We start from the raw sequence: 22,934 nt of genomic DNA on the forward strand, positions 1-22,934 counted from the left end.
GCGTCCCTTCGTGTCTCAATTATGCCAATCTCATCTCGACAGCCCTGATCTTCGACCTCACTTGGGGGACTGGAGGTGTCCTAATTTTTATGCAAATCCCTCAACGGTCAGATGCCGTATTCTTACCGTTCTTCCTCGATCACTCCCAGGCGATGAGCGTGGGCTCTTTGGCCAGCTCATAACCAATGGCCATGGGACAGGGAGGACAACGTGCGATACACCCATTCTTTAGAAAAGGTCCCGACGATCCTTAGGCACTCAGAGAAATATACTCACGGTTTGCAGATTTCGGAGTATCGGTGCCTTCTCTTTCCCCCAAGATCGTCAATGACAGCCTCCTTGATCCTACTAGCTCACAAGTATCTAATGGCTCGCCCAAGACACCCTCTGCCGCTGCCGTAGACCTTGATCCCAATATAAATCGGCGAAAACGACGGAAAACGAATAAAGCTGCGGAAGAACCGCTGGACGATGACAGCCCGGCCCTTGATAACCAACCCGAACCTGATGAGAGCAATGACTCCGCCGCAAGGCAACGCGCGGGAACAAGCACAGAGACGCCAGACCCTTTCGAGTCTCCAGCTCCAGTGGGCGTTCTGCCCGCGCCTAAGAGTCCGGGTCTGCAGCAGCCAGCAACCGACGATGTAAAAGCTACGCATAATGGGCCTACGTCGAGTGTTGGTACAGCGAAGAAGCCCAAAGTGATCAAACTGAACGCGAATGGGAAACTTCTTAGCTCCCCGGTGGCAGACAAATATGGTGATACATCGAAGAAAAGGGGCAATAAGCGGGGGAAGCCAGCCGCACACGACTTCGAGACTCGTGAGCGGAAAGTGGTGGTCATCAAATATACGAGCCAACAAGGGTCAATGGAAAATTTGGGGAAGCAAATCGACGACATCCTCAGTGGCCGGAAGAAGTCCTCCACTTCGACACCAGCGGTGACTTCAACAGCCCCAAAAGCGTCCCCAAACCAACCGGCGAAACCTACGCACCCATTCTTCTTGAAAAAAGAACCACCCAAGTCAGATCCTTTCGCTTCGCAGCAGCAAGCTCTAGACTCGATACACACGCCTTCAGCGGACGAAGGAACGAAGGCCGAGCCAACACCTGCGCGTACAACATCCAAGCCGCTATTTTCCTTCAAGCATGCATTTGTCAAGGTTCCAGAGCCCGTACAACCACTATGGCCTCCTCTGGGATTATCCCACGTGCGAGATCTCCCCCAAAACCTCAGGTTTGATGGCAAAGATAGCCCTCCCGATATCGACCGCAGGAAGTCAAAAACACCCACCGTCCGCATAAATGACGAAGAAAGCGTCCTCTCATCTGTTCTATGGATAGCGAAGGACAATGCTGGGGCCTTGAGAGTGCCAGAGAGACAAATTTGCAGCGGACGCGTTTTGCAGCGGATAGTTGTTAAGCAATTGACCGGAACCCTTGCAAAAAACCCTACCGATGGAGCGCTGGGTGAGGCTTCCCACCCTGCTATTGTCAAACTGTATTCTTCGCTTGGCACTTCGATGACGGCTTTTGACCGTGGAGAGTACGAAACGCACCTTTGGGCCCATAAATATGCGCCGAACTCCGCCCAGCAGGTTCTCTGCGGTACAAAAGAGGCGCTGATGCTACGGGACTGGCTGAAGCATCTAGTCGTCTCAAGTGTCGAAACCGGCATCTCATCAAAGGATGCCGAGAAAGGCAAACGGAAAGAAGAAAAGAAACGCAAGAGGCGCAAGAAGGCAGACAAGTTGGATGGTTTCATTATCTCCAGTGATGACGAAGCCTCAGAAATGGGTGAAATCTCTGGCTCAGACGATGAACTGGCCGGTGATGTGACGGTCTCGAGTAAGAGAACAGTTATCCGAACAGGTGACTTGACATTCAGCCTGAGATCTGGCACCGACCGAAGCCGGATGAGCAATGCAATTCTGCTCAGCGGCCCCCCAGGATGCGGCAAAACAGCATCAGTTTATGCAGTGGCAAAAGAGATGGATTTTGAAGTTTTCGAGATCAATTCAGGCAGCCGTCGCAGTGCTAAAGACATCCTCGATCGCCTCGGAGACATGACTCAAAACCACCTTGTTCATAATGTTCACAGCAGTGGAAATTCCTCGGGCAGCCAAACTTCCGTCACGGATTTACATGCCAGTGGATCAGAGGACGTAAAACCGAACAAGTTGGTAGGTTACTTCAAATCTACCCCTGCAAAGCAGTTCAAAGAGCCCGGTAAGGGTAGGGAGAAAGGCCCCGTGAAGGAAACCGACTCGAAGCAGACCAGGAATCAGAAACAATCATTGATCCTTCTGGAAGAGGCGGACATCCTTTTTGAGGAAGACAAGCAGTTTTGGTCTGGAGTCCTGGCTCTTATCAATCAGTCGAAACGTCCAATCATCATAACTTGCAACAACGAGAGCCTCATCCCTGTCGATGATATATCCCTTCATGCCATTCTACGGTATCGAAACCCCCAACAGGATTTGGCAGTCGACTACCTTCTCCTACTAGCCGCAAATGAAGGGCACGTTCTCAGAAGAGCGTCAATCGAGAAGCTCTACCTAAGCACAGGTAGCGACCTGCGGAAATCTATCATGGAGTTAAACTACTGGTGCCAGGTAGCCGTGGGAAGCGAAAAGTCTGGCCTCGACTGGATGATCAATAGATGGCCAATAGGGGCAGATCTCGATCCGAACGGAGAGAAGCTACGGGTACTTAGCCGAGATACGTATCGCGATCACATGGGTTGGTTCAGTCGCGACATATTGATGAGCAATGGGCCAACAGCAAAAGCCGAGCTTCAAGAGGAGATGCTACACTGGTGGGGTGTCAGCCCGCAAGATGCTGATAGTATGGAGGATCTGTGGCATCAATCCTGTGCAGAGCCAAGTGTGGATGCCTCAAAGCTAGAACTTGTAGATAATTTGCGGTACCGGTCCGACCAAGCAGAGCTGAGAAGTGTTTTGGATGCCTTAGCCGCCTCTTGTTCGTCGGATGCCCGAAAGGTAAGTTTGTACCAGAGATGTTTCTTGCACGAATATTAACCCGTTCAGGATGCCATTGATGCTTCTATCCCTCCCGTCCCCGAGAAGCAGAAGCTAAATTACGTGGAGGGCTATCACCTCTTGAATGCAGACCTTGCTCCTGACTACACTACACTAAAAAGCGATATCGGAAGTACCTTCGAAGTTTTTCTTGGAAGCGCTTTCCGAGAACCCCATGAGCCAGACTCGGAAACAAGGCTCGCATCTACGGCATTGGCGGCCGGTCCCAGGCCTCGAGCAATCCATCCACCCGGGGTTGAGCTTTGTGAGGCGCTACTGCCAATCATGAAGCCTGGCTGCCCACCTCCACCAAACGCTGGTGCAGAGACTATTGTCGACCATAGCCTGCGAAATGTCGCCGAGGACCTGGGTCCATACGTCCGGGCAATAATGGCATTCGACCTCCGGCTCGAGCAGTACCGCCTCGAATTGAGCCGCCTTCTTCCGGGCAATGGGAGAGGCACCAAACGGATCCGAACAACTCGTGCTAGTCGGGCCGCACTTGAGGGCGGCAACAAAGCAGAGACGCGAAAAGAGCGATGGTTTTCCTCGGCCATAAACGTCCCCCGAGTCTTAGCTACGGGCAAGAAGGAGTGGCAGGATCTGCTGGTTCAGAATGACTACTTTACGGTGCCTGTGCCGGGGGAACAGCAGACGCGAGAAAACAGCGAGCCGATATCAGAGAGCGCAAACGATAGTCATGCATAGCTTGTTATGATAGAAGTGTATATAGAAAGCGAGAGCGAATATAGCGAGCCAATCTCACTCCGGCACGGCATCTGAAGCTGCTTGAATGACTCCATTGCCTGGTGGAGACTTGGCGCCGCTGCGGTGAGCCACAACAAGCCACAGCTAGCCACAGCAACAACAGGCTGGGCGACATCATCCCCCCAGGCTCTCGCGTCACTCCCATCCTCGACTGTCGCAGGGGAAGCAGTTCCTTTTCCCCTAAAGCTCTCGAATTCCTCGTTCCTGGTATCCTAAGTCGCAGAGCACTCAATTCAGAGGTGAAATCCGCAGACTCCTCCAACCACGTCTGGTTGGGTTATCCTTGCAGCCTGCTTCTTATCTCCCCCGACCGAGCTCCGCCGTTCACGTCTTCCCTCGTCCCCGTGCCACGCATCGCTTCTCCTCTATGTCCCTGTTCGGCACGTCGCCGGACGACTCCTCAGTCGCTGATTCAGCTCGGAGATCCAAGTCCTCCCTTTTCGCCGACGAACCTTCTGTTGGTGGCGGAAGCACCCACTTCGGCTCCTCTTCTCTCTTCGCTGACGACGACGGCCTCAGCTCCCCCTGGAGCAACACCGGCAAAAGGACATCCAAACACCAGCTTGTCAAGTCCCTGCTACCAGACTCGGACGTGCCTGAGAGCTACATCGATGCGTACGATCTTGTGCTGAGCGCGGGTGAACGAGCTGGCACAGGCGTGGGCTTGACATCTGTCCGGGAAATACTCTCCGGCAGCGGACTTACGGCCACAAATCAGGCGAAAATTCTAAACCTTGTTCTCTCTGGCGACACTGAAAGGTCGAACGGGCTAGGTCGCGGCGAGTTTAACGTTCTCCTGGCACTCATCGGTCTTGCGCAGGAGGGTGACGACCTTACGTTTGATGCTGTTGACGATCGGCGGAAAAGTATGACATCCCGCCGCTTACCTCGTACAGTAAATCGAAGCTAAGACTGCTATAGAACTACCGGTTCCGACAAGCTCGTACTTGGACGCATTACACGGCAATCAAGAGCCAGCCATGTCTGCCCCCGCGCAGGAACGCCCTACCACCCCTCCCCCTCCTCCCTCCGACCCCATACAAGCACCGAGTTCCGTCCAATCGCGACGATCCGGCAGAGATGGGATGGGAGGTCTGGATGCCGATCCATGGGGCAGCCCTCAGTTACATCGTGGTCATGCGCATGCGCAAAATGGACACGAGCAGAGCACGCTGAACGGGTTTGGGACAGTTCGATCAGGAACTAATGCTTGGTCGAGCACCAAGGCCAGCGATGGGGCCAACCCCATTGAGCACGCTGATGCCAGTGGCACAAGCGGTCGACCCGATACTCACAACTCCAACAGCTCCGGGTTTGGATGGGGAGACAACTTCCCTCAGACTTCAGAGAGCGCAGGGATCGGTGGTGGCCCTGTTCGGGCTGGTTTGGAGGACTTCGGCCGATCGGGTAATAATCATAACGAAACGAATCCCAGTCGCCGGGCGCCGGGTATCGACCGAGTCACAACTTCACAAGTAAAGGAAGTTGTGACGGTCTCGCTCCTGCCGGAGAAAGAGGGTATTTTCATGTTTCAGCATCGCAATTACGAGGTGAAATCGGCACGTAGAGGAAGTACAGTTGTTCGACGCTACAGTGATTTTGTTTGGCTTCTTGATTGTCTTCATAAACGATACCCCTTCCGTCAGTTACCTCTTCTTCCACCGAAACGAATCGCAGGTATGTCCAACGCAGCTTGTTTACGAGCTCTCCTATCATGCTTACTCACTGTTCGAAGTCAATGGCACTCACCTCGCAGCGGATTCAACCTCGTTTCTAGAAAAGCGCCGGCGCGGCCTCGTACGCTTCGCCAATTCCCTTGTTCAGCATCCGGTCCTCAGCCAGGAGCAGCTCGTAATCATGTTCTTGACAGTTCCGACGGTATGCCCTCCCTCTCCCGGTCCGTGGAAGCAGAATTAACATACCCATAGGAACTGTCGGTATGGCGCAAGCAAGCAACAATATCCGTGCAGGACGAGTTTACCGGCCGCGTTTTACCTCCGGACCTCGAAGATTCATTACCATCGACCCTCACGGATACCTTTGATACGGTTAGGAGCGGCGTCAAAAAGTCCGCTGAAGTTTACATCAACCTTTGTACACTCCTCGAGCGACTGGCGAAGCGTAACGAGGGTCTAGCCGCCGATCATTTGCGTTTCTCGCTCGCGTTGCAATCTCTCACGGAAATGACTCGTGAGACGTATGCGATTGACACCAACGACGTACCTCTACTAAACGAGGGCATTAAGGCTACATCGAGACACCTGTCCGCAAGCCAAAGTCTGCTGGAAGATGAGGCTCGAGCCTGGGAGGATGGAATGCTGGAAGACCTGAAACGCCAACGGGACAGCCTCGTCAGCGTGCGAGAGATGTTCGACCGACGGGATCGGTACGCACGCAACAACATCCCCCAACTGGAACGACGTATCGAAACCAATGAGCGCAAGCTCCAAGACCTCCGAGCGCGAGCACAGGGAACTGTCAAGCCTGGTGAGATCGAGAAGGTGGAAGAGTCGATTTTCAAGGTATGCATATGCGTCGCAGCGTCCAGAAGGTGACACTGACTGTTTCTGTAGGATAAAGAATCGATCGTGCAACAGCATGCACGAGGAGTCTTCATCAAAGAGTGCATCCGAGATGAACTCGTGTATTTCCAACAGAGCCAGTATCACATCAGCCGGCTCCATCAAGACTGGAGCCAGGAGCGAGTCAAGTACTCGGAGCTGCAGGCTGACAATTGGCGGTCGCTGAGCGAGCAGGTCGAGGGGATGCCTCTGGGAGACTGAATGGGACAGACGAGTGTCGGTGACCCGGACCTGCAACCCTGCAATGAGGGATTTCTTGTATTTGATATTGCTTTTTTTCTGCCTTGATGTCTGTGATTCATGTGCGCTTGCAGTTGCCTTTCCATGTCGTCCGTTTAGCCCAAGATATATCCTTGACCATTTATCTTTCTTGCGATACTGTTTACCCCGGTTGGACTCGCCAGATTATCTCAATGCGCGTCCACGCTAGGGCTTTCTAAGCAATGGACCAAACTACTCCAAGCTCGACGCATTCCGAATGTCCTTGTACTTCTTGAACGAACAGAAAGTTCCCGTGACCACCACGGCGCCTGCAGGTGGGCCCGCCCAGTGCCCTAATCAGGTCTAGCGGAAAAGCTGATCCACCTTCTGGCGGATCGAGTTTGCACAGTAACCAATAGAAATTAAATACGTCTTGGCAGCCTTGCAAGGCTGGGCACTCGATTCGGGCCGTCAATGCAGCGGTGAACATACCCACGCTCATTCTCAACATCAACGGAAGGGGGAATCGGGGGAGACGGAGGAGGATAGGAGGTCGATAAGGCGGAAATTGGATGTTCAGCCATGTGGTGTTCAGCTGTCACAGACTCTGAGTGTGCATGAGGCAAACCACAGAAATCGCCCGAATCCCAATCAGCGACTGTGCTGGTGCAGGAAATACGTCACTGACCAAGTGACCCTCATCGAGTCCTGCAGATTCATGGAGCTTTCTCACAGCGATCAAGGGTGCGTGGAGGAGAAACGGTCAATAATGGCAAACGGAATCAATAATATCCCCAGGATTAACGAGTGAACCATCTGAATTCAATTGACTGGATTGTTTATTTTCCCTTCCTCTTCCGTCCAGCGCCGAGAGCAGTCCATGCCAAGCCTGAGGGCCGCCGGCTCCGTCGCCGGTCCTGGGCCCGCGCTCCCTCTCCTCTCCTCCCGAGTCTCCATCCCACGCCCCAGGGAAAGAAGCAATTCTTGCTCCCTTCTGCCCCCTCATTCGCCAGTCGCGGGATTGTCCCAAGACGCCATGCTCCTCTCTCGCTGGATCTTCGCTTGATCGCTGTCTTGGTCTTCGCTTCGGAAATTTTCGACCCTGCTTCTCCCTCCTCAGTCCTGCCGTGACTCTTCTCTTTCTTGTCACCCTCTTGTCCCCTCTTGTCTTCTTCTTGGATGGTCTTGACTCGCCTTGTCCTCTTGTCCTTCTCCAGTTTCGTGCAACGCCCCGTTGGACTGGCTCTTCGAGGGGTTGATCCAGGTAAGTGTCTCGTCATTGCCCTCTCCCCCGCGCCGGTTTCTTTCCCCTCGTCCTTCGCCTCGCTGGAGCGCTTCTGCTAAACATTCTTCGCTGTAGGTTTCCCTCCGTCGTATTATCGATCGAGCCGAATCCTCCGCGATCAAGGCATGCCTACCTCCGCACCTCCGTAGTTCGTGGCGAATTGTTTGATTGTGATGACCCCGCTGGTGCTCGACTTCAAGCTATTGAGATTTTATGGCGCGAAATTGAATCTATACATCCCAACGGTCTCGATAATCGACTGTCATCATGGCGTGGGATCATTTGGATATTGATAAGCCTCACCTGGCTTACATGATTCTGGGGGGCTTCACAGGATTGTTCATGCTCTGTTCTCTCTTTGTAAAAGAGAAGCTCTACATCGGCGAAGCCTCGGTGGCTACAATCTGTGGAATCATCTTCGGCCCTCATGCCGCGAACCTCTTTAACCCACTCGAGTGGGGGAATGTGGACAAGCTCACCCTCGAGTGCTCTCGTATTGTCTTGGTGGTCCAGTGTTTTGCCGTCGGCGTCGAATTGCCGAAGGCCTACATGGAGCGTCATTGGAAGTCTGTTGCCCTCTTACTTCTGCCCGTCATGACCTGGGGCTGGCTGATCACCAGTCTCTTCATCTGGTGGTTGATCGAACCCCTTACATGGCTGGAAGCCCTCGTGTGCGCTGCATGCGTCACAGCAACCGATCCCGTTCTGGCCTCCTCCGTCGTCGGTAAGGGAAAGTTTGCCAAGCGTGTCCCGAGGCATTTGCGTGACCTCCTATCCGCCGAGTCGGGCTGTAACGATGGCATGGCTTTCCCCTTCATTTACCTCTCATACTATATCTTGCATTACCGTCCCGACAGAGACGAAGTTGCACTCCATTGGTTTTGCGTCACCATCCTGTACGAGTGCATACTTGGCGCCATCTTCGGCTTCACAGTTGGCTATGCCGCTCGCCACGCAATTAAATTCGCTGAGCGTAAGCAGTTGATCGATCGCGAGAGCTTTCTCGTCTTCTACTTTGTCCTTGCCTTGTTCTGCGCGGGCGCGGGCAGTCTTCTCGGCATGGATGACCTGCTGATAGGTTTCGCCGCTGGGGTCGGCTTTAGTAATGACGGCTGGTTCACGGAGAAGACAGAGGAATCCCACGTCTCCAACGTCATTGATCTTCTGCTTAACTTGGCCTACTTCGTGTATCTTGGCGCCATCGTTCCTTGGGAAGACTTCAATAATGTCGAGATTGGCCTGTCTGCTTGGAGACTCGTCGTTATTGCCATCTTGGTCATCTTCTTCCGCCGAATACCAATTATGCTGCTTCTGAAACCGATTATACCTGACGTGAAAACATGGCGCGAAGCATTCTTTGCCGGTCATTTTGGTCCTATCGGTGTTGGTGCTATATTTGCCTGTATTTTGGCCAGAGCGGAGCTGGAATCAGGAACCACGCAGCCAGCTGTAGAAGCGGATCTTCCCAAACCTCACACTCACAACTACTACGTTGTACAGATTATCTGGCCGCTCACAACGTTCCTGGTTATCTCATCTATTCTCGTACACGGTTCATCCATCGCCGTTTTCACTCTCGGAAAACGCATCAATACCCTGTCAATCACACTCTCCTACACACAGGCCAATGAGGAAGGCCCATCCTGGATGAACCGTCTTCCCCGTGTGCAGTCATTGGCCAAAGGCTCGGTGTCTTTCCGCAAAGCCGACTCAGAAGGATCATCGAACGAGCCCGAGTATCCTCCCGGCACCTTGCCCCCAATCGGCCTCCCAGGCAACTTTTTGCGTCGGCAGCGGGAAGATAACAACGGCTCGCCAATCGGCAGGGTATCCGGCCGCAGGGCCCGCCGACGCCGCAGAAAGGCTGATGGAGCTGGTGGCCCGATCAGTCAATCTGCGATTGCGCCACTGAGGCCGTCTGAGGTTGAATCCGAAGACGCGGATAAAGCGCTCGGTGAACCGGAGTCAACCCCTTCGCCGCCATTGCGTCAATCGCAGACTACAGTGAACGTTTATTTTGAGGGTAGCAACCTCATCTTCGAAGACAAGGATGGCAATGTTCTCAAGACAGAACATGTCGGCCACCTATCACCGGAGGAACAGCAGCGACACCTCGAAGGGGAACGATCCAAGTTGAACACGGAGCTGATGCAGTCAGAAGAAGCGGCCAAACCTCAGGGTGAACAGCAGCCCACTAAAGGGGCTGAGATTGAAAAGACCATTAGTGAAAAGACAGGTCATCCCATGGAGAAGGGTCGCAGCCGGTTTGGCCGATGGTTTGGTCTCGGGAAAGAACGAGTTGAAGACGCTGAGAAGACAGGTGAGGGCGACGGAGAGGCTTCCGAGCAGAAGGCTGCAAAGCCTCCCAAGGGCAAGGGTCGCTCCGCTCACGCATATCAATTCGGTAACACGATCATCGTTGAGGATGAGGATGGAGAAGTGATCAAGAAATATTCCATCCCGTCGAGCGGCAAACCAGAGGCCCAAGATCCCGTCCGACGTGGATTAACCCGTATGGGAACGTGGTTTGGCGTGGAAGAGGAAGGCGAAGCATCCCAGGCCGCGAAGAAGAGATCCGCAGATGAGTGGTTGGCCGACGATGGACTCCGATTCACCCTTGCGAATGACGAAGAAGTCAGCAAGCGCGGTGTTAAGCACAAGGGCCGCAGGATGACCAAGCAAGAGTTCGCAGAGCAGCTAAAGAACCTCGGCCCTAGGGCGCGCCAGAGCATTGTCGAGGAGACGGATGTTCCGGAACGTGTCAAGGACGTGGCTCGTGAGGCAGCTCAGCAGCAACGCCGCCACTCCGCCCCTGGCATGTCGGGTGGGGCTCAGAGTCAGCCTAATGACGACTTAGAGTCTGTGAGCAGCGCCAGCGAGGATGAAGACTCGGACTCTGAAGTGCCCGGCCGGAATATTGCCGCATCTCTAGCCCGCATCGCAGCAAGGGCAGCCGCCGAAGAACGCCGCAGGGATCTGAGCCCATCTGCTTCTCCGCTCTCTCCACGTCAGGCGAGCCCCCGCGCACGCAGGGACTCCGAAGACGACGGCACTGAACGTATTCCCCCGTCGCAACTCCGCGAAGCCGCCGGTCTTGTTCGCCCACCGCAGGAAGCTGACCTCGACGACACGGGAGAGACGCCCGCCGAACGTCGACGCCGTCTGGCCGCTTTGGGTGAATTGCAGGACTCGGATGACTCGGACTCGGACGACAACGATGATGTCGCCGTGGACGAATCCGATACCGAGGACAACAACATGCGCCAGACTCCCGGTAAGATTTCGTTTGCTGATGGTACCAAGCTCGAGAGTGGCAGCACGTACGACCGCGAGGGCAACGGCGGCTCGTCACGCTCTCGATTCCACCGCGGGACGAGTTCTCGGATCTCGTGGGGTGGAGAGAAGGGGCGTGAAGATTAGCTGTCAGAGTTTCTCCTCATGATTGCTTTTGCCGTGTTTGGATCAGCTTTTGATGACGCATTGCGTACATATTCTAGACGCCGTATAGAGGCTTGTTTGGCTGTGAAGATACCTAAGTCATCGTTATGCAATTATTCAATTTATTCTTGTGCAAGTGAAAAGTGTAGTATGCTGTCCTATCCCGCTACAGCCTGGCTCCTGTTGCTCTCTTCGGACCACCAAGAGCTGCCGCAGTCTTGATGAACTGCTCCTCAAGCTCATGGTTCGATGGCTCCTCGTATCCTGGACACTCCATTTTGCCCGAGACCACGAGCAGGATCTCCTCAGCCTCTTTCCTACCCGGTGCTTCGTCCGCCCTCCACGCAACATGTGTATCCGGCCTCACAAGCACGAGATCCCGCTCCCATATCCCTCGCACATGGTCCTCCCCCCGAAGAAGAACATGCTTCAACGGGAAACTGAATCGTCTCGCCGCATCTAACAACACATGCACCCTCGCCCTCGCCTCTCCTTCCGTCTCTCCCTGACGAACAAACTGCACCAGCGTCCACTCCTTCCCGAACAGATCATAAACGCTCACCCTCCCACCCTTCAAAAACACATGCGGAGCCCGACTACCCGGACGCGTACTGGGGACATACCTCTTCACATCCACCGGTAACACGGCACTCATATCGGGAACAACCCCCGGAGAAAAGTCATACCGCAGATCCAGCTCCAGCCCGAAATCCGTCGTATCCGGCCCCGAAAGCGTAAGGTACCGCTCTATCAGCGCGCGAACCCCGACACCCTCCGCCGAGTCCGCGGCGAGGACGTCCCAGTGCCGGGCATAGATATCTGCCAGGCCAAGATGCTCGGTTAGATGTCGGTGGGAGCGCAACAACGCGCGCAGCATGCCCCGTCGGCGCTCGAGCGTGTACGCTTCTATCAGCAGCGGCCGCCCGCCGTACCCCTTTACCAGGGCCGCGAGTCTCCAGCCGAGATCGAAGGCGTCGACGATGCCGCTGTTCATCCCGTATCCGCCGTGCGGGGGGATGTGGTGCGCGGCGTCCCCGGCGAGAAGGACGCGGCCGTTCTGGGTGGCATAGCGTTCGGCGATGGCGAAGCTCGGCTGCCAGCGGCTGTGGACGAGGATTTCGTCGATGGTGATGCGGTGGGCGACGCCGCTGTAGCCGCCGAGGACTCTGTACACGGCTTCGTAGGGGTCGATGGATGGGGATATGTCGGGTTCGGTGGCGGGGGGGAGCGGGTAGTGCGCTGTGAATGTGTCTTTGCCATCTTGGTTGATGATGAAGCCGCCGCCGACTGGGAAGGCGTGCCAGAATTCGCCAAAGGGGCTGTCGCGTGCGAGCTGTGCGGAGCGGAAGTGCACGAGGTAGAAGCGCATGGGGCTGCTGTCGTCGTTTAGTCGTGATCTCTCCAACGCTCTTGGTATACCAGGGAAAGGGAAGCACATACACCATCCCCCCAACCATCTGAATCCCCGCGACGTCTCTCACTCGACTCCGTCCCCCATCACAGCCAACAAGATACTCCCCAACCACCTCGTGCCTCTGTCCCCGATCATCCACAAACACCGCCCTCACCCCGTCCCCGTCCCCGTCCTCAACATGCGACACATACTCCCACCCAACCCTAAACTCCACACCACGCCGTCCCGCAACAACCCCCCTCATCCAACGCTCAAACACAACCTGCGAACACCTCTGCCCGGGCTCCAACGGAAAAGACCCATCGTTCACCCGGACACTGCACGCCCTCTGCTCCCGCACCGAGCCAACACTCCACTTCCCAAACATCCACTCCCGCTCCCGCCGCCCGCCATCACCACCGCCACGGAAACCAGTCACGAATATCGACTCGAACTTCACACTCTCGCGGACCGCCCCCTCCTGCGCGCGATACGCATCTGCTAGCCCGAGGAGACGGAAGATCTCCATGCTCCGCGCATTCGTGTAGTCCATTTTCGGCCATTGTGTGGAGGTGTGAGACTTCTCGAAGAGCGTGCAGGGGATTCCGAGGCGGGAGAGCTGGTAGGAGAGGGTTAGGCCAATGGGGCCCGCGCCGACTATGAGGATCTGCGGGCGTTCTGGCATTATTGGCATCGTGTTGGGTTGGGTTGGGAGGAGGAAGGGGAGGGAGAGATGGAGGGAGGGAGGGAAGTTGTATGTAGCCTGGTTAGTGGGTGAGATGGATGTTATGTACCATGGTTGGTGAAGAGGTGTTGTGTTACTGGAGGGTCTTTTCCTTTCACTAAGAGGTGAATTCACTTTCTTCCTATTCTATACATTGAGAGAATTTTTTTTTAAGATGGTTGTGCTAGATCAGATAGACACTGCTACTTTGGGTCCTTGTAGTTGGATGCAGGGTATGCACACACCTGCATGGATCTACACCAGGAACCGGCTTGGCCATGACTCGAGATATCGATCGAGTGGAGATCCAAGGTAGTTTCTTTTAGTGTCGTTATCTCTTTTTCTTCTCTGTGCACCAGGCTCCTCGAGGGAACACCCTCCTCGACTGCCCAGTTGCAGATTCCCACTCTTACACCAGAGACACCAAAGTACTCGATACGCATCTTGTTGATAAAGCTGAGGGATAGTTGTAAAATTGTAAATCGAAGCTATCAGGCTATGTAGTATATCCAGAAGTATAGCATCGCTAATATATTCAAAGATTTTCCATTTTCCCTCTCCACTCCGTCCAACGCCAAGCACCACGCAAATCCAAAGAAGGGTATGGCCTCAGAAATAATAGTAGAAGCGTCTAAGGAGTGTAAGATGCCGGACTCGAACGGACGGGTATCTCCATAAGACCAGGTCGCCCTATTATAAGACTCCGCCGGGAAGGTTGATCTGTGCTTGTCGACCTTCAAAGCCAGCGCTGTTCGGCGCCGATCCCCCACCGCCACCCGCGCCACCTTGTGCGGCCCCGCCGGAGCCAGGTGGATAGACGGTGTTGCCGTTGCTGCCGTTGTTGTCGAGAGCATGTTGCTGTTTGCGTAACATGAACATGGGCTTTCGCCCTTCCTTCTCCAGTTGCTTGAAAAGAATCAGGGGCCGTTCTTCCAAGCCGAGGCATCGTTCTTGATCGCCGTACACGATGTAAAGCGCATATTGCTTCCAATCCCCAACGATATTGTACTTCTTGAGAGCGGCAGGGAGCACCTTATAACACGGATCCTCGACGGAAACGCGGAACGATTTGAAAATCTCCACACTCGGCGTCTCTCCCCCGGCTCGGGACTCAGACCGAGCTGGGACGTCGGTCCGCGAGGTTGATGACTGGGGCGGTGCTAAACGGTCCTGTCGAGATTGCGGCTGTAGATTGTCTTCGTGATGTTCGTTGTGTGTGCGATTAGAGCCGGGTTGGGTGTAGGCACGAGAAGCTAGAGTCTGAGGAGGTCCGTACCGGTCGCCGGGGGACGTTGGAGACGGTAGATTCGGTGATACTTGCGACTTCCCATTCATGGTGCTCAGGTGTGATGACGCAGCAACAGCAGCAGCTGACGGGTCAAGGTTGGCGCCATCATTATACGTTCGGCTTTCGTGAATCGAAGGTGCGATATGGGTCGGGGAATTGTTTTTCGGCGTGGTGCCCCCATGTACACGCTTAGAGAAGGTTCGGGATATTATGGATCCGGAGCGATCCAAAATGGTGATGCCAGACGATTGAGGCGTGAGTGTTTGGGCAGTCAGCGTTTGGCCTGAGAGCGTGCTGTCATGATAACCGTCCGAAGTTGGCACAGCCGTAGGCGGGGGAAGCGGTTGAGATTTGTCCTTAGCCATCTTGAACACAGGTAGAAGCTCCTCCCTTAGCCGTCGGTAGTCTTCAGCAACACGCCGTAACTCAGCCTCCACAGTGACTATCCGCTCGTCTCGTAGTCGGATGGACTGGATCAGCCGAGCAACATCTTCCTGGGTCGCGCTTTCGCTCATACTTTGGTCCGCAGCTAAATCGGGTCAGTGAGGCGGCGCAGTATTGAACAAATTGAACAAAGCAAACAAGACGTACACAGAGGAATGTAGTGGTCCGCATCCAGCGGGATATCTTGCTTCACTTTCGTCTCATATACACTCTTAAGGATCGTCAAACGGTGTCCTACGCTAGCAATCCCCATCTCCTTCAGTTCATCATGTCGTAACGCAATGAGAGCCTCGCCAACAATGCCGTTTTCTATCGTTCCTCACGTCAGCGGTGTCCTTCCCCAAGAGTAGTCCAACTCACCAATGAAGGCCGGACAGTATTGGCGGAGACCAAGAGAGGCGACGAAACTCGCGCATTCTTCAGCGCTCCATTCGGTAATTATGGTCTTGGGCGACTTCGGGTTCTCTTCCGTACGGGCAAACGTCGGAGTAGGTTCCGCTGAGGGAAACTCCGACTCTGAGGCCGAGCCTTCGGAATCCGTGGCCAGATGAGGCGATGTAATGACGCTGCGCTCGTACTCGTCGTCCGCGTCGGAATCTGCGTGGTAGGAAGTGTGTAGAGACATGGCGATGGAAGCTGACGACGTCCACGAGGGAGGTGTAGTGGACGCCGAGAGGCTGGAGTTGTTGCTGTGCACCGAGGGCCGACCACCAATCAGGGGCAGCTGAGATTCGGTTGTGCCTTCAAAAACGTAGTATAAACAGCCGTCCTATTTGCTGCAAACCCCGAATTTAAGGAGTGTGCGAGCGCTGGTCAAGCAAATGCGGCACATGGGACGGCAGGCTAGCGGCTGGGAAAACGGAGAACTCGGGCGGCTTCAGGGCAGGAAAATCAGGGATCGAGAGCAATTCCAGGCATGTAGTCGACGGTATTCAGAGTGCAGAACAATGCCTGAGGAGAGAGATGAAGGTCGTAAGGAGATGCGATCGATCGTTAGCGCCCGCGACAATGGTGGTCGAGAAGGGCGAAGGCGGGGAAGCTCAGGCAGAGACAGAGAGAGAGAGAGAGAGACGCTCTTGTTTGGGAGCGGACTGGAGGGACAGGCGGGGACACGCACGGCCGGAGGTGTGGCCGAAGCGGAGGCAGGCGAGGAGGAGGAGATCTGGCAAGGCGAATCAATGTCACGATACCGCAGGCAAGAGGAGAGACAGCGAGCGAATCGATGAAGATGATCTGCTTTTGAGGTATCCAAAAGGAGGAGCGCTTTCTTCACTCAACAGCCGGATCGCCGCACGTGACGCTGGTCTGGACGCTCGATGCCGAAGGGCTGACGGGCTGACAGCGCAGCAGGCCGTCGCTGCTGCTCTATTAATATGCTGAACATGCTGACGCTCTTTATCTCGAGTCGAGAATAGCAGCATTCCTTTCTCCGAATAACGCGATGCCGTCGAGCCACCCTTCATCCTTGCATCCCAGCCAAGCAGAAGCGCCAACGGACCATTGCCTTGTTCAAAGCATTGAGTGGGTCATTCAATGATCTGTCTCTTCACCTGAAATAGCCTTCGAAAAGAAAGGAATATTATTCAATAGGAGAGACGACCAGTATGACGACTATTGTGCGCATTGCCACTAGCGGGCGTCCACCAGACAAAACTCAGCATCGAGTGGTGAATCCCACTTGAAGACAGCCAGGTCCAGCGCTGTCAGAATCCAATAGTGCCGGAGCCTTTCCTCGTTCAGCCGTTAAGGGGCTTGAGATCCTCTGCCGCCCTCAGCCGGGGCAGCAGCTTCAACTCGATTGGGAGCCATCGATATCGACGGCAACCACTTGAGTTGAGCTGCGCAGAGTCCTCCCTCCGCCCGGATACCACCTGCAGGGCACTCACTGACCCCTTTGCAACAGTGGTTACGAATCTCGCATACGTCAACCAAATGCAGGAAGCCCCTTGACCAGCCGTCAGTTATTTCCTTCTCGGAGACAAGGCAATTTGTGAACGTCACACGGAACCCGTGGCTGTGCTCTCCATCCTCAACGGTCCGAAAGGGAGTTCGACGCAGGTGCACGGCTGCCGCGTCTCCGCATGCATAAATCATCCACTCGTCGTTCTCCTTTAGCGCCTTCGCTCTCTCGTTGTGGAGGGCTCCTCCTCTTGGAGTCGGGCGTTGTGCCCTCCATCTCCACTCTCCGGCCCGTTACCTTTGGAAGTTTGGGCCTTCCAAGCGCCCAGCAGATGATGCTATAAATATACTTGCAGTTGTCGTTCATCTTGTCATGCGTCGAAAAGAGCGCTTAAGTATGGTGCTGCTTGCTGCAGCCTTAAGAACATCCAGTAGACAAGTACAGGAGGAACCATGGAGAGTCCAGGGCCGGAAAAAGTGCGCAATCCGTCACGAATTTTCGGCAATCGAAATATATCTCTGGAGTAGGAAGGATGAACTATAACACAGGAATAACGGATCTGGAGCAGGTGGAGGGATGACTAGCACGGCAGGAGTCATTGCTTAACACAGAATCAAACAAGATAACTAGAATAAAAACAAACGGAGATGACCCTTTCAAAGTCTTGTTCGGTTGTATCTCGTCCCTCTCTCGATTCCGACCCACTGAGCTTCAAGACGTCGACTCTCCATCCGCCGGACCTCATCGTCTGCTCCGAGCGAGGTCGCGCCTTACCGAGGCGTTTTCCCCCTTCCCTCTCGCCATCCACGAATTACCCGAGACGCAGGGACAAGACAGCGAGTCAATCGCATCGCAGTGACCGTTGCATCCCAGCCGAGCCGCAAATCCATCGAATCCACCGCGGCGGCGCATAATTGTCTGCCACCCATCGACAACACTCGCCATACTCCTCCCCGCTTGCCGCAACTGACTCCCTTCTATACCACCGTCCAGCGCATCATCTCCCGACCTCCCTTTCATCAGCCAACTCCGACAATCCTCCGCTCAATCCCTCCCTCCATCCCCACCGAAGCGCCGAACCCCGTCCATCCCTCCTCCGCAAAAAAATCCCCCCCCCAAGGGCCAACCAAACCAGACCAACCCCCAACATCCCTCCACCTCACGCGATAACATCAAAAACCGAACCCGCTCACCGCGAAACCCAAAGCAACAATCACATCAGCTACCGAGCTAGCTGCTGCAAGCAAGCAACGACAGTAAAAAAAAAAAAAGAAAGAAAATGCCCCCCACCCCAACAACGCCCCAAGACACGCAGCTCGAATCCGACCTCCTCACACACCTCGCAGCAACCCACGCCCTCGAAGACATCCACACAACCCTCCTCTCCTCCCTGCAACGGCTCGGCTGGACCGAGAAAATCCGCCAGCTCTCGCTCGAGCTCCTCCGCGCGAACCGGTGCGAGCGATTCGACGAGGTCGTCGAGGCTGTTGTCGCCTCCGCGCAGGGAAGGTCACATCCCTCGCTCGACCACCATAATGCGCACAATAACGGGCGGGAGCTGGAGGCCGTGGATGGGGGGTTTCCGTTTGAGGATGTTGATGTAAGGATTCCTAGCGACGTTGTCGAGCAGGGGGTTCGGGCGATTAAGGATGTGTTGAGGGAGACGGTGATTCTCGAGGATGATGCGGATGGTGCGAGCTCGGTCGGTAGCGGCGGCGGTGGTGGTAGTGGCAGTGGTGGGGTTAATGTTAATGTTGAGATAGGAGGAGGAGGAGATAGTACCACGGGGAAACGGCAGGGAGAGAAGTCGCTGAATGGTGATACAAGTCCGACCAAGAAAGCAGACAAGAAGACGAAGCAGGGGAAACAGGGGAAGTGAGCCTAGACGTTGTGTGTGCGGGCTACGGACCAGTTTCGCTTTTTGACCTTTCTACACTGTACAGCCTGGTTGGTGCTCTGTGGTCTGCGGCGTTATAGGCAAGGTTCTGGCGTTCGGGAGGGAGCATTTGCTATCCATTTGTATAACAGTTGCTCGGATTCGAAGGGGCGTGCGCTTCACCTGGATCTAGGAAGTATTAGTGCCTACTACATGGCAGCCGCCTACAAAACTTGCACTTTTGATTCAAGACACGTTGTTGTATCGAAATAATTCCAAACCAATGTTGTTGAGTGTTGTCGAGTGAGGACGCGCTTCACTAACTAACTAGTAACTAACTAGTAGCTAACTAATAAAACCAGTTGCCAGGAACCTATATCCTCAATCTAGACTAGATCTAACTAGTGTCGACACAGAAAACAGTGATGTAAAAAGGACAAACAGAGTTTAGGCGTAGAGGCTGTCGTCATTACCCCCATCACCAAATGCGTTGGTGTTATCAGTCACATCATTTGCAGAGGGGAAACGGAAAAAGGTGCTACCGCCCGAGTTCTTCAGGCTCTGTGCAAAGGCCTCGTACCTGCGGATCTCCGCATCAGTGACCGATCGTCGAGCGGACTTCATCGCCTCTTCGAAATGAGCCCGAGTGAGCTCCGGAACGGGGTCTTCCGCGTCCTCTTCCTCATCCTCCATCTTCACATCTTCACCACCAGCCTCCCGTTGCTTCTGGCGCTCAATCTCAGCCGAGATAGACTCCTTAATGGCAAGCTTGACGGCCCGCTGCGTAACGAATCCCAGATCCGCACCAGAGAATCCGTGAGTATTTCTGGCGATGAACTCGAGGTCGACATCGGGGGCGACAGGAGTCTTGCGGAGCTGGGCCTTGAGAATACCCTGACGAGAAGCCGGATCGGGCAGTGGAACGTAAACTAGAGTGTCGAGACGGCCGGGACGCACCAAGGCAGCATCAAGTTGCTCAGGTCTGTTTGTAGCACCAATGACGAAAACGTTCTTCTTTGAAGTCATACCGTCCATTTCTATCGACTTATTAGTCTTTTGCGTTCGGAAAAGCAGTAAGAGACTGCTTTACTTACCGGTCAAAAGCTGGTTGACAACACGGTCAGAAGCACCACCAGCATCTCCGACGGAGCCACCACGAGACTTGGCAATCGAGTCCAATTCATCAAGGAACACAACACAAGGAGCGGCGGCACGAGCCTTGTCGAAAATGTCTCGGATATTGCTTTCAGACTCACCGAACCACATACTCAGGAGCTCGGGGCCCTTGACAGAGATAAAGTTCGCGGCACACTCGTTGGCAACAGCCTTGGCAAGCATGGTCTTACCAGTACCAGGAGGACCATAGAAGAGAACACCACGAGAGGGAGAGAGACCAAACTTCTGGAACTTGTCGGGATGGTCCACGGGGTACTGGACACTCTCGATGAGCTCGCGCTTGACTTCCTCCAAACCACCAATGTCCTCCCAGCGAACATTGGGAACCTCGACGACGGCAACCTCGCGGAGAGCGGAGGGGTTGGAGACACCGAGGGCATAACGGAAGTTCTCCATGGTAACACCCAGCGAATCCAGAACTTCCGCATCGATGGTATCCTCGTCCAGGTCGATAAGGTCCATCTTCTCGCGGATCTGCTGCATAGCAGCCTCAGAGCAGAGGGAGGCAAGATCAGAACCCACGTAACCGTGTGTCTCAGCAGCAATTGTCTCTAGATCGACGTCCTCTCCAAGCTTCATATTCTTTGTGTGGATTTGGAGAATCTCCAAACGACCAGTAGGGTCGGGAATGCCGATGTCGACTTCACGGTCGAAACGGCCGAAACGACGTAGAGCGGGATCGATGGAGTTGGGACGGTTGGTGGCGGCCATGACGACAACGTTGGATCGTGCCTTCATGCCATCCATCAGAGTTAGAAGCTGGGAGACGACACGGCGTTCAACCTCTCCGTTGGTCTTCTCACGCTTGGGGGCGATAGAGTCAATTTCATCAATGAAGATAATCGCAGGGGAGTTCTTTTCAGCTTCCTCAAAAGCCTTGCGGAGATTTGATTCGGATTCACCAGCCATCTTGGACATGATCTCGGGACCGTTAATCAGGAAGAAGAAGGCACCGGTCTCGTTGGCCACAGCACGGGCCATGAGTGTCTTACCAGTACCGGGAGGACCGTACATGAGAATACCACGAGGAGGCTTGATACCGATGGACTTGAAAAGCTGAGGATGACGGAGGGGTAGCTCCACCAATTCGCGGACCTGAGCCATCTGCTTCCGACACCCACCAATATCATCATAGCCGACTTCGTTCAAGTTGTTTTCTTCGTCCTCACGTTGAATCGGTTCGCCTTCACTGTGGATGATAGTGTCTGGCGCGACAATACCGTACTCTGGAGGATCCACCTCAACAACCTTGAACTCGACTTGCCGCATGCCTCCTCTTACTGTGAATAGGTCTCCCTGCTTCACAGGCCTGTATCCATCACGGAAGTAGGGAGCGAGGTAAACGTCGAAGAGAGACCCGGTCAGGCCCTCAACAGTGTCAGCGATAGGGAGGACGGCAATGCGCTTGGCCTATCGAACAGAAGTGTTAGTTGTTACAACGAACGCTGAAATAACACGCAGTAGCTTACATATTTGATATCGGGGCAGGCATGGATCGTAATGATGTCCCCATGCTTTACACGGAGATTGTGCCTGACGACTCTGTTGATGCGGGCGCTGCCATCATCAAGCTCGTCGTCAGCCAGCACAATCAGAACCGTCTCCTTGCGCTTCTTGCCTCGGACTAGGACGGTATCGCCTCTGAATAGTCCGAGGACATCCATGGTATTATTGGAGAGAGAGATGGTGGAGTTGTCATCGTTCACGGCATCGGTAACACTGATCGTGAGGATATTAGCATCATGGAGGGGCACACTTGGCGGGCTTGGTAGCTGAGCATTAACTGACATGAGGGAGTTAGGCTTCTTCTTCTTCTTCAAGATAGCTGTTGACGTATCGAGTTCCTGCGAGAAAGGTCAGTCTTTTGACCGGATGGAAGTTTTCACTGTATTCGCAGGTTACCTCTTTCTTATCGGCACCGGAAGCATCGCTACCACGGAGTTAGTTCGTGGATTGGAAAAGAATAAAACAAGGTATTCTTGACGTACAGGAGCTTCTTCTTGTGATCTTCTGAGCTCATCTTGTCGGAACACGGAAATGGGGTTGAAAGGTTCAGCTAGTTACAACGTAGACTCAGATAGAGTTAACGCAAGAGGTCGAGCTGTGCGGGCCAGTAAACGCCCCGGCTGCTGGAAGGAGATGCGAAGGAAAAGCGGGAGGAATGAAAGCAAGAGCAAAATAAACAGTCCCAGAATATAACAAATACGTCTGGGAGAGTTGCAAATTGAAGGGATGGTTAAGGTTGAAGACAGAGGAAGAGAGATAGAGAGTTGGAAGTGAGATCGGAAGTGGACAGAGCTGCTCCAGTTTTGAAGAGGTGACGAGAGGCCGACCGCCACAGGTGGTCCGTTGATGACTTAAGCCGCCTCCGGGGTTGACGGGACTGCTCGCTACCGCCTGGAAGAAGCAGATGGAAGCTGGTCGTCGCAACCACCTTCGGTCGACTCTGTCAGCGTTCTCGCCTGGGCCTACCCAAGATTCCTGTCTGCAGAGACTGATTGTGCTTGTTATTCCTTTCAGACGTCCCCCCAGGCTCCAATGGAGTGCGTCAGCCCCAGGCGAAAAAGTCCGAAAGGCGTGTGGCGAGGACCCTGTTCAACCTTATTGCCTGAGGTGTCGTTTCCATCGGAGGACTCTGGGGGTCAAGCCTCGTTCCCCCCTTGGCTTTCCAACTTCAACCAAGGCACCCAAATAGCAAGCAGGGTGAAGTTGAGGTAAAATAATGCCTTGCCAGGCTTTTTGGATGATGGCCTTGTTAGACGGGCTATCCCGTCCAGCAGCGGCAATGTCTTTCTTTATATTGGGCCGCACCTCCTTT

At 54.4% G+C, this 22,934-nt stretch overlaps 7 protein-coding genes across 7 annotated transcripts; 3 read left to right on the forward strand and 4 right to left on the reverse strand.

Moving 5' to 3' along the window:
- Window positions 1-191: 191 nt before the first annotated feature.
- On the forward strand, window positions 192-6,592 carry mvp1 (sorting nexin Mvp1; the record flags this gene model as incomplete). Its single annotated transcript, XM_071031451.1, has 9 exons — window positions 192-237; window positions 286-3,002; window positions 3,051-3,738; window positions 4,047-4,048; window positions 4,099-4,675; window positions 4,731-5,486; window positions 5,545-5,687; window positions 5,738-6,331; window positions 6,383-6,592. The coding sequence occupies 9 exons, from the start codon at window positions 192-194 to the stop codon at window positions 6,590-6,592; spliced, it is 5,733 nt and encodes a 1,910-aa protein (XP_070883412.1).
- Window positions 6,593-7,267: 675 nt separating this feature from the next.
- Window positions 7,268-8,008, reverse strand: BJX67DRAFT_219802 (uncharacterized protein). Its single transcript, XM_071025719.1, has one exon. It carries the CDS (start codon window positions 7,870-7,872, stop codon window positions 7,432-7,434), a length of 441 nt encoding a protein of 146 aa, XP_070883413.1. The 5' UTR covers window positions 7,873-8,008; the 3' UTR covers window positions 7,268-7,431.
- BJX67DRAFT_219775 (Na+/H+ antiporter Nha1) lies at window positions 7,824-11,458 on the forward strand. The gene is made up of 2 exons (XM_071025718.1): window positions 7,824-7,856; window positions 7,953-11,458. The coding sequence occupies exon 2, from the start codon at window positions 8,145-8,147 to the stop codon at window positions 11,295-11,297; it is 3,153 nt and encodes a 1,050-aa protein (XP_070883414.1). The 5' UTR covers window positions 7,824-7,856; window positions 7,953-8,144; the 3' UTR covers window positions 11,298-11,458.
- Window positions 11,459-11,481: 23 nt separating this feature from the next.
- On the reverse strand, window positions 11,482-13,393 carry BJX67DRAFT_383696 (FAD binding domain-containing protein; the record flags this gene model as incomplete). The annotated part of the gene is made up of 2 exons (XM_071033504.1): window positions 11,482-12,691; window positions 12,756-13,393. The coding sequence occupies 2 exons, from the start codon at window positions 13,391-13,393 to the stop codon at window positions 11,482-11,484; spliced, it is 1,848 nt and encodes a 615-aa protein (XP_070883415.1).
- Window positions 13,394-14,125: 732 nt separating this feature from the next.
- Window positions 14,126-15,789, reverse strand: BJX67DRAFT_383697 (adaptor protein STE50; the record flags this gene model as incomplete). The annotated part of the gene is made up of 3 exons (XM_071033505.1): window positions 14,126-15,249; window positions 15,312-15,473; window positions 15,525-15,789. The coding sequence occupies 3 exons, from the start codon at window positions 15,787-15,789 to the stop codon at window positions 14,126-14,128; spliced, it is 1,551 nt and encodes a 516-aa protein (XP_070883416.1).
- A 2,424-nt stretch (window positions 15,790-18,213) lies between these two features.
- Window positions 18,214-19,369, forward strand: BJX67DRAFT_220016 (uncharacterized protein). Its single transcript, XM_071025724.1, has one exon. The coding sequence runs from the start codon at window positions 18,344-18,346 to the stop codon at window positions 18,941-18,943; it is 600 nt and encodes a 199-aa protein (XP_070883417.1). The 5' UTR covers window positions 18,214-18,343; the 3' UTR covers window positions 18,944-19,369.
- On the reverse strand, window positions 19,191-22,508 carry cdc48 (AAA family ATPase CDC48). Its single transcript, XM_071029837.1, has 6 exons — window positions 22,105-22,508; window positions 22,019-22,046; window positions 21,905-21,960; window positions 21,586-21,835; window positions 20,035-21,526; window positions 19,191-19,977 (listed from the first exon to the last, which is right to left on the reverse strand). The coding sequence occupies exons 1-6, from the start codon at window positions 22,134-22,136 to the stop codon at window positions 19,388-19,390; spliced, it is 2,448 nt and encodes an 815-aa protein (XP_070883418.1). The 5' UTR covers window positions 22,137-22,508; the 3' UTR covers window positions 19,191-19,387.
- Window positions 22,509-22,934: the final 426 nt, after the last annotated feature.

This window comes from Aspergillus lucknowensis, assembly GCF_044049455.1.
Source record: "Aspergillus lucknowensis strain CBS 449.75 chromosome Unknown BJX67scaffold_40, whole genome shotgun sequence".
In the NCBI taxonomy this organism is placed as follows: domain Eukaryota; kingdom Fungi; phylum Ascomycota; class Eurotiomycetes; order Eurotiales; family Aspergillaceae; genus Aspergillus; species Aspergillus lucknowensis.

What these genes read in the sequence shown, in the direction of transcription:
- BJX67DRAFT_219802 (XM_071025719.1), bottom strand. Translation starts at nt 7,872, where the DNA reads ATGACGAGACACTTACCTGGATCAACCCCTCGAAGAGCCAGTCCAACG.
- BJX67DRAFT_219775 (XM_071025718.1), top strand. Translation starts at nt 8,145, where the DNA reads ATGGCGTGGGATCATTTGGATATTGATAAGCCTCACCTGGCTTACATG.
- BJX67DRAFT_220016 (XM_071025724.1), top strand. Translation starts at nt 18,344, where the DNA reads ATGCCCCCCACCCCAACAACGCCCCAAGACACGCAGCTCGAATCCGAC.
- cdc48 (XM_071029837.1), bottom strand. Translation starts at nt 22,136, where the DNA reads ATGAGCTCAGAAGATCACAAGAAGAAGCTCCT. An exon ending in GATCACAAGAAGAAGCTCCT is followed by an intron (nt 22,047 to 22,104) that starts GTACGTCAAGAA and finishes ACTCCGTGGTAG; the next exon opens with CGATGCTTCCGGTGCCGATA. An exon ending in AAGAAGCCTAACTCCCTCAT is followed by an intron (nt 21,836 to 21,904) that starts GTCAGTTAATGC and finishes CCTCACGATCAG; the next exon opens with TGTTACCGATGCCGTGAACG.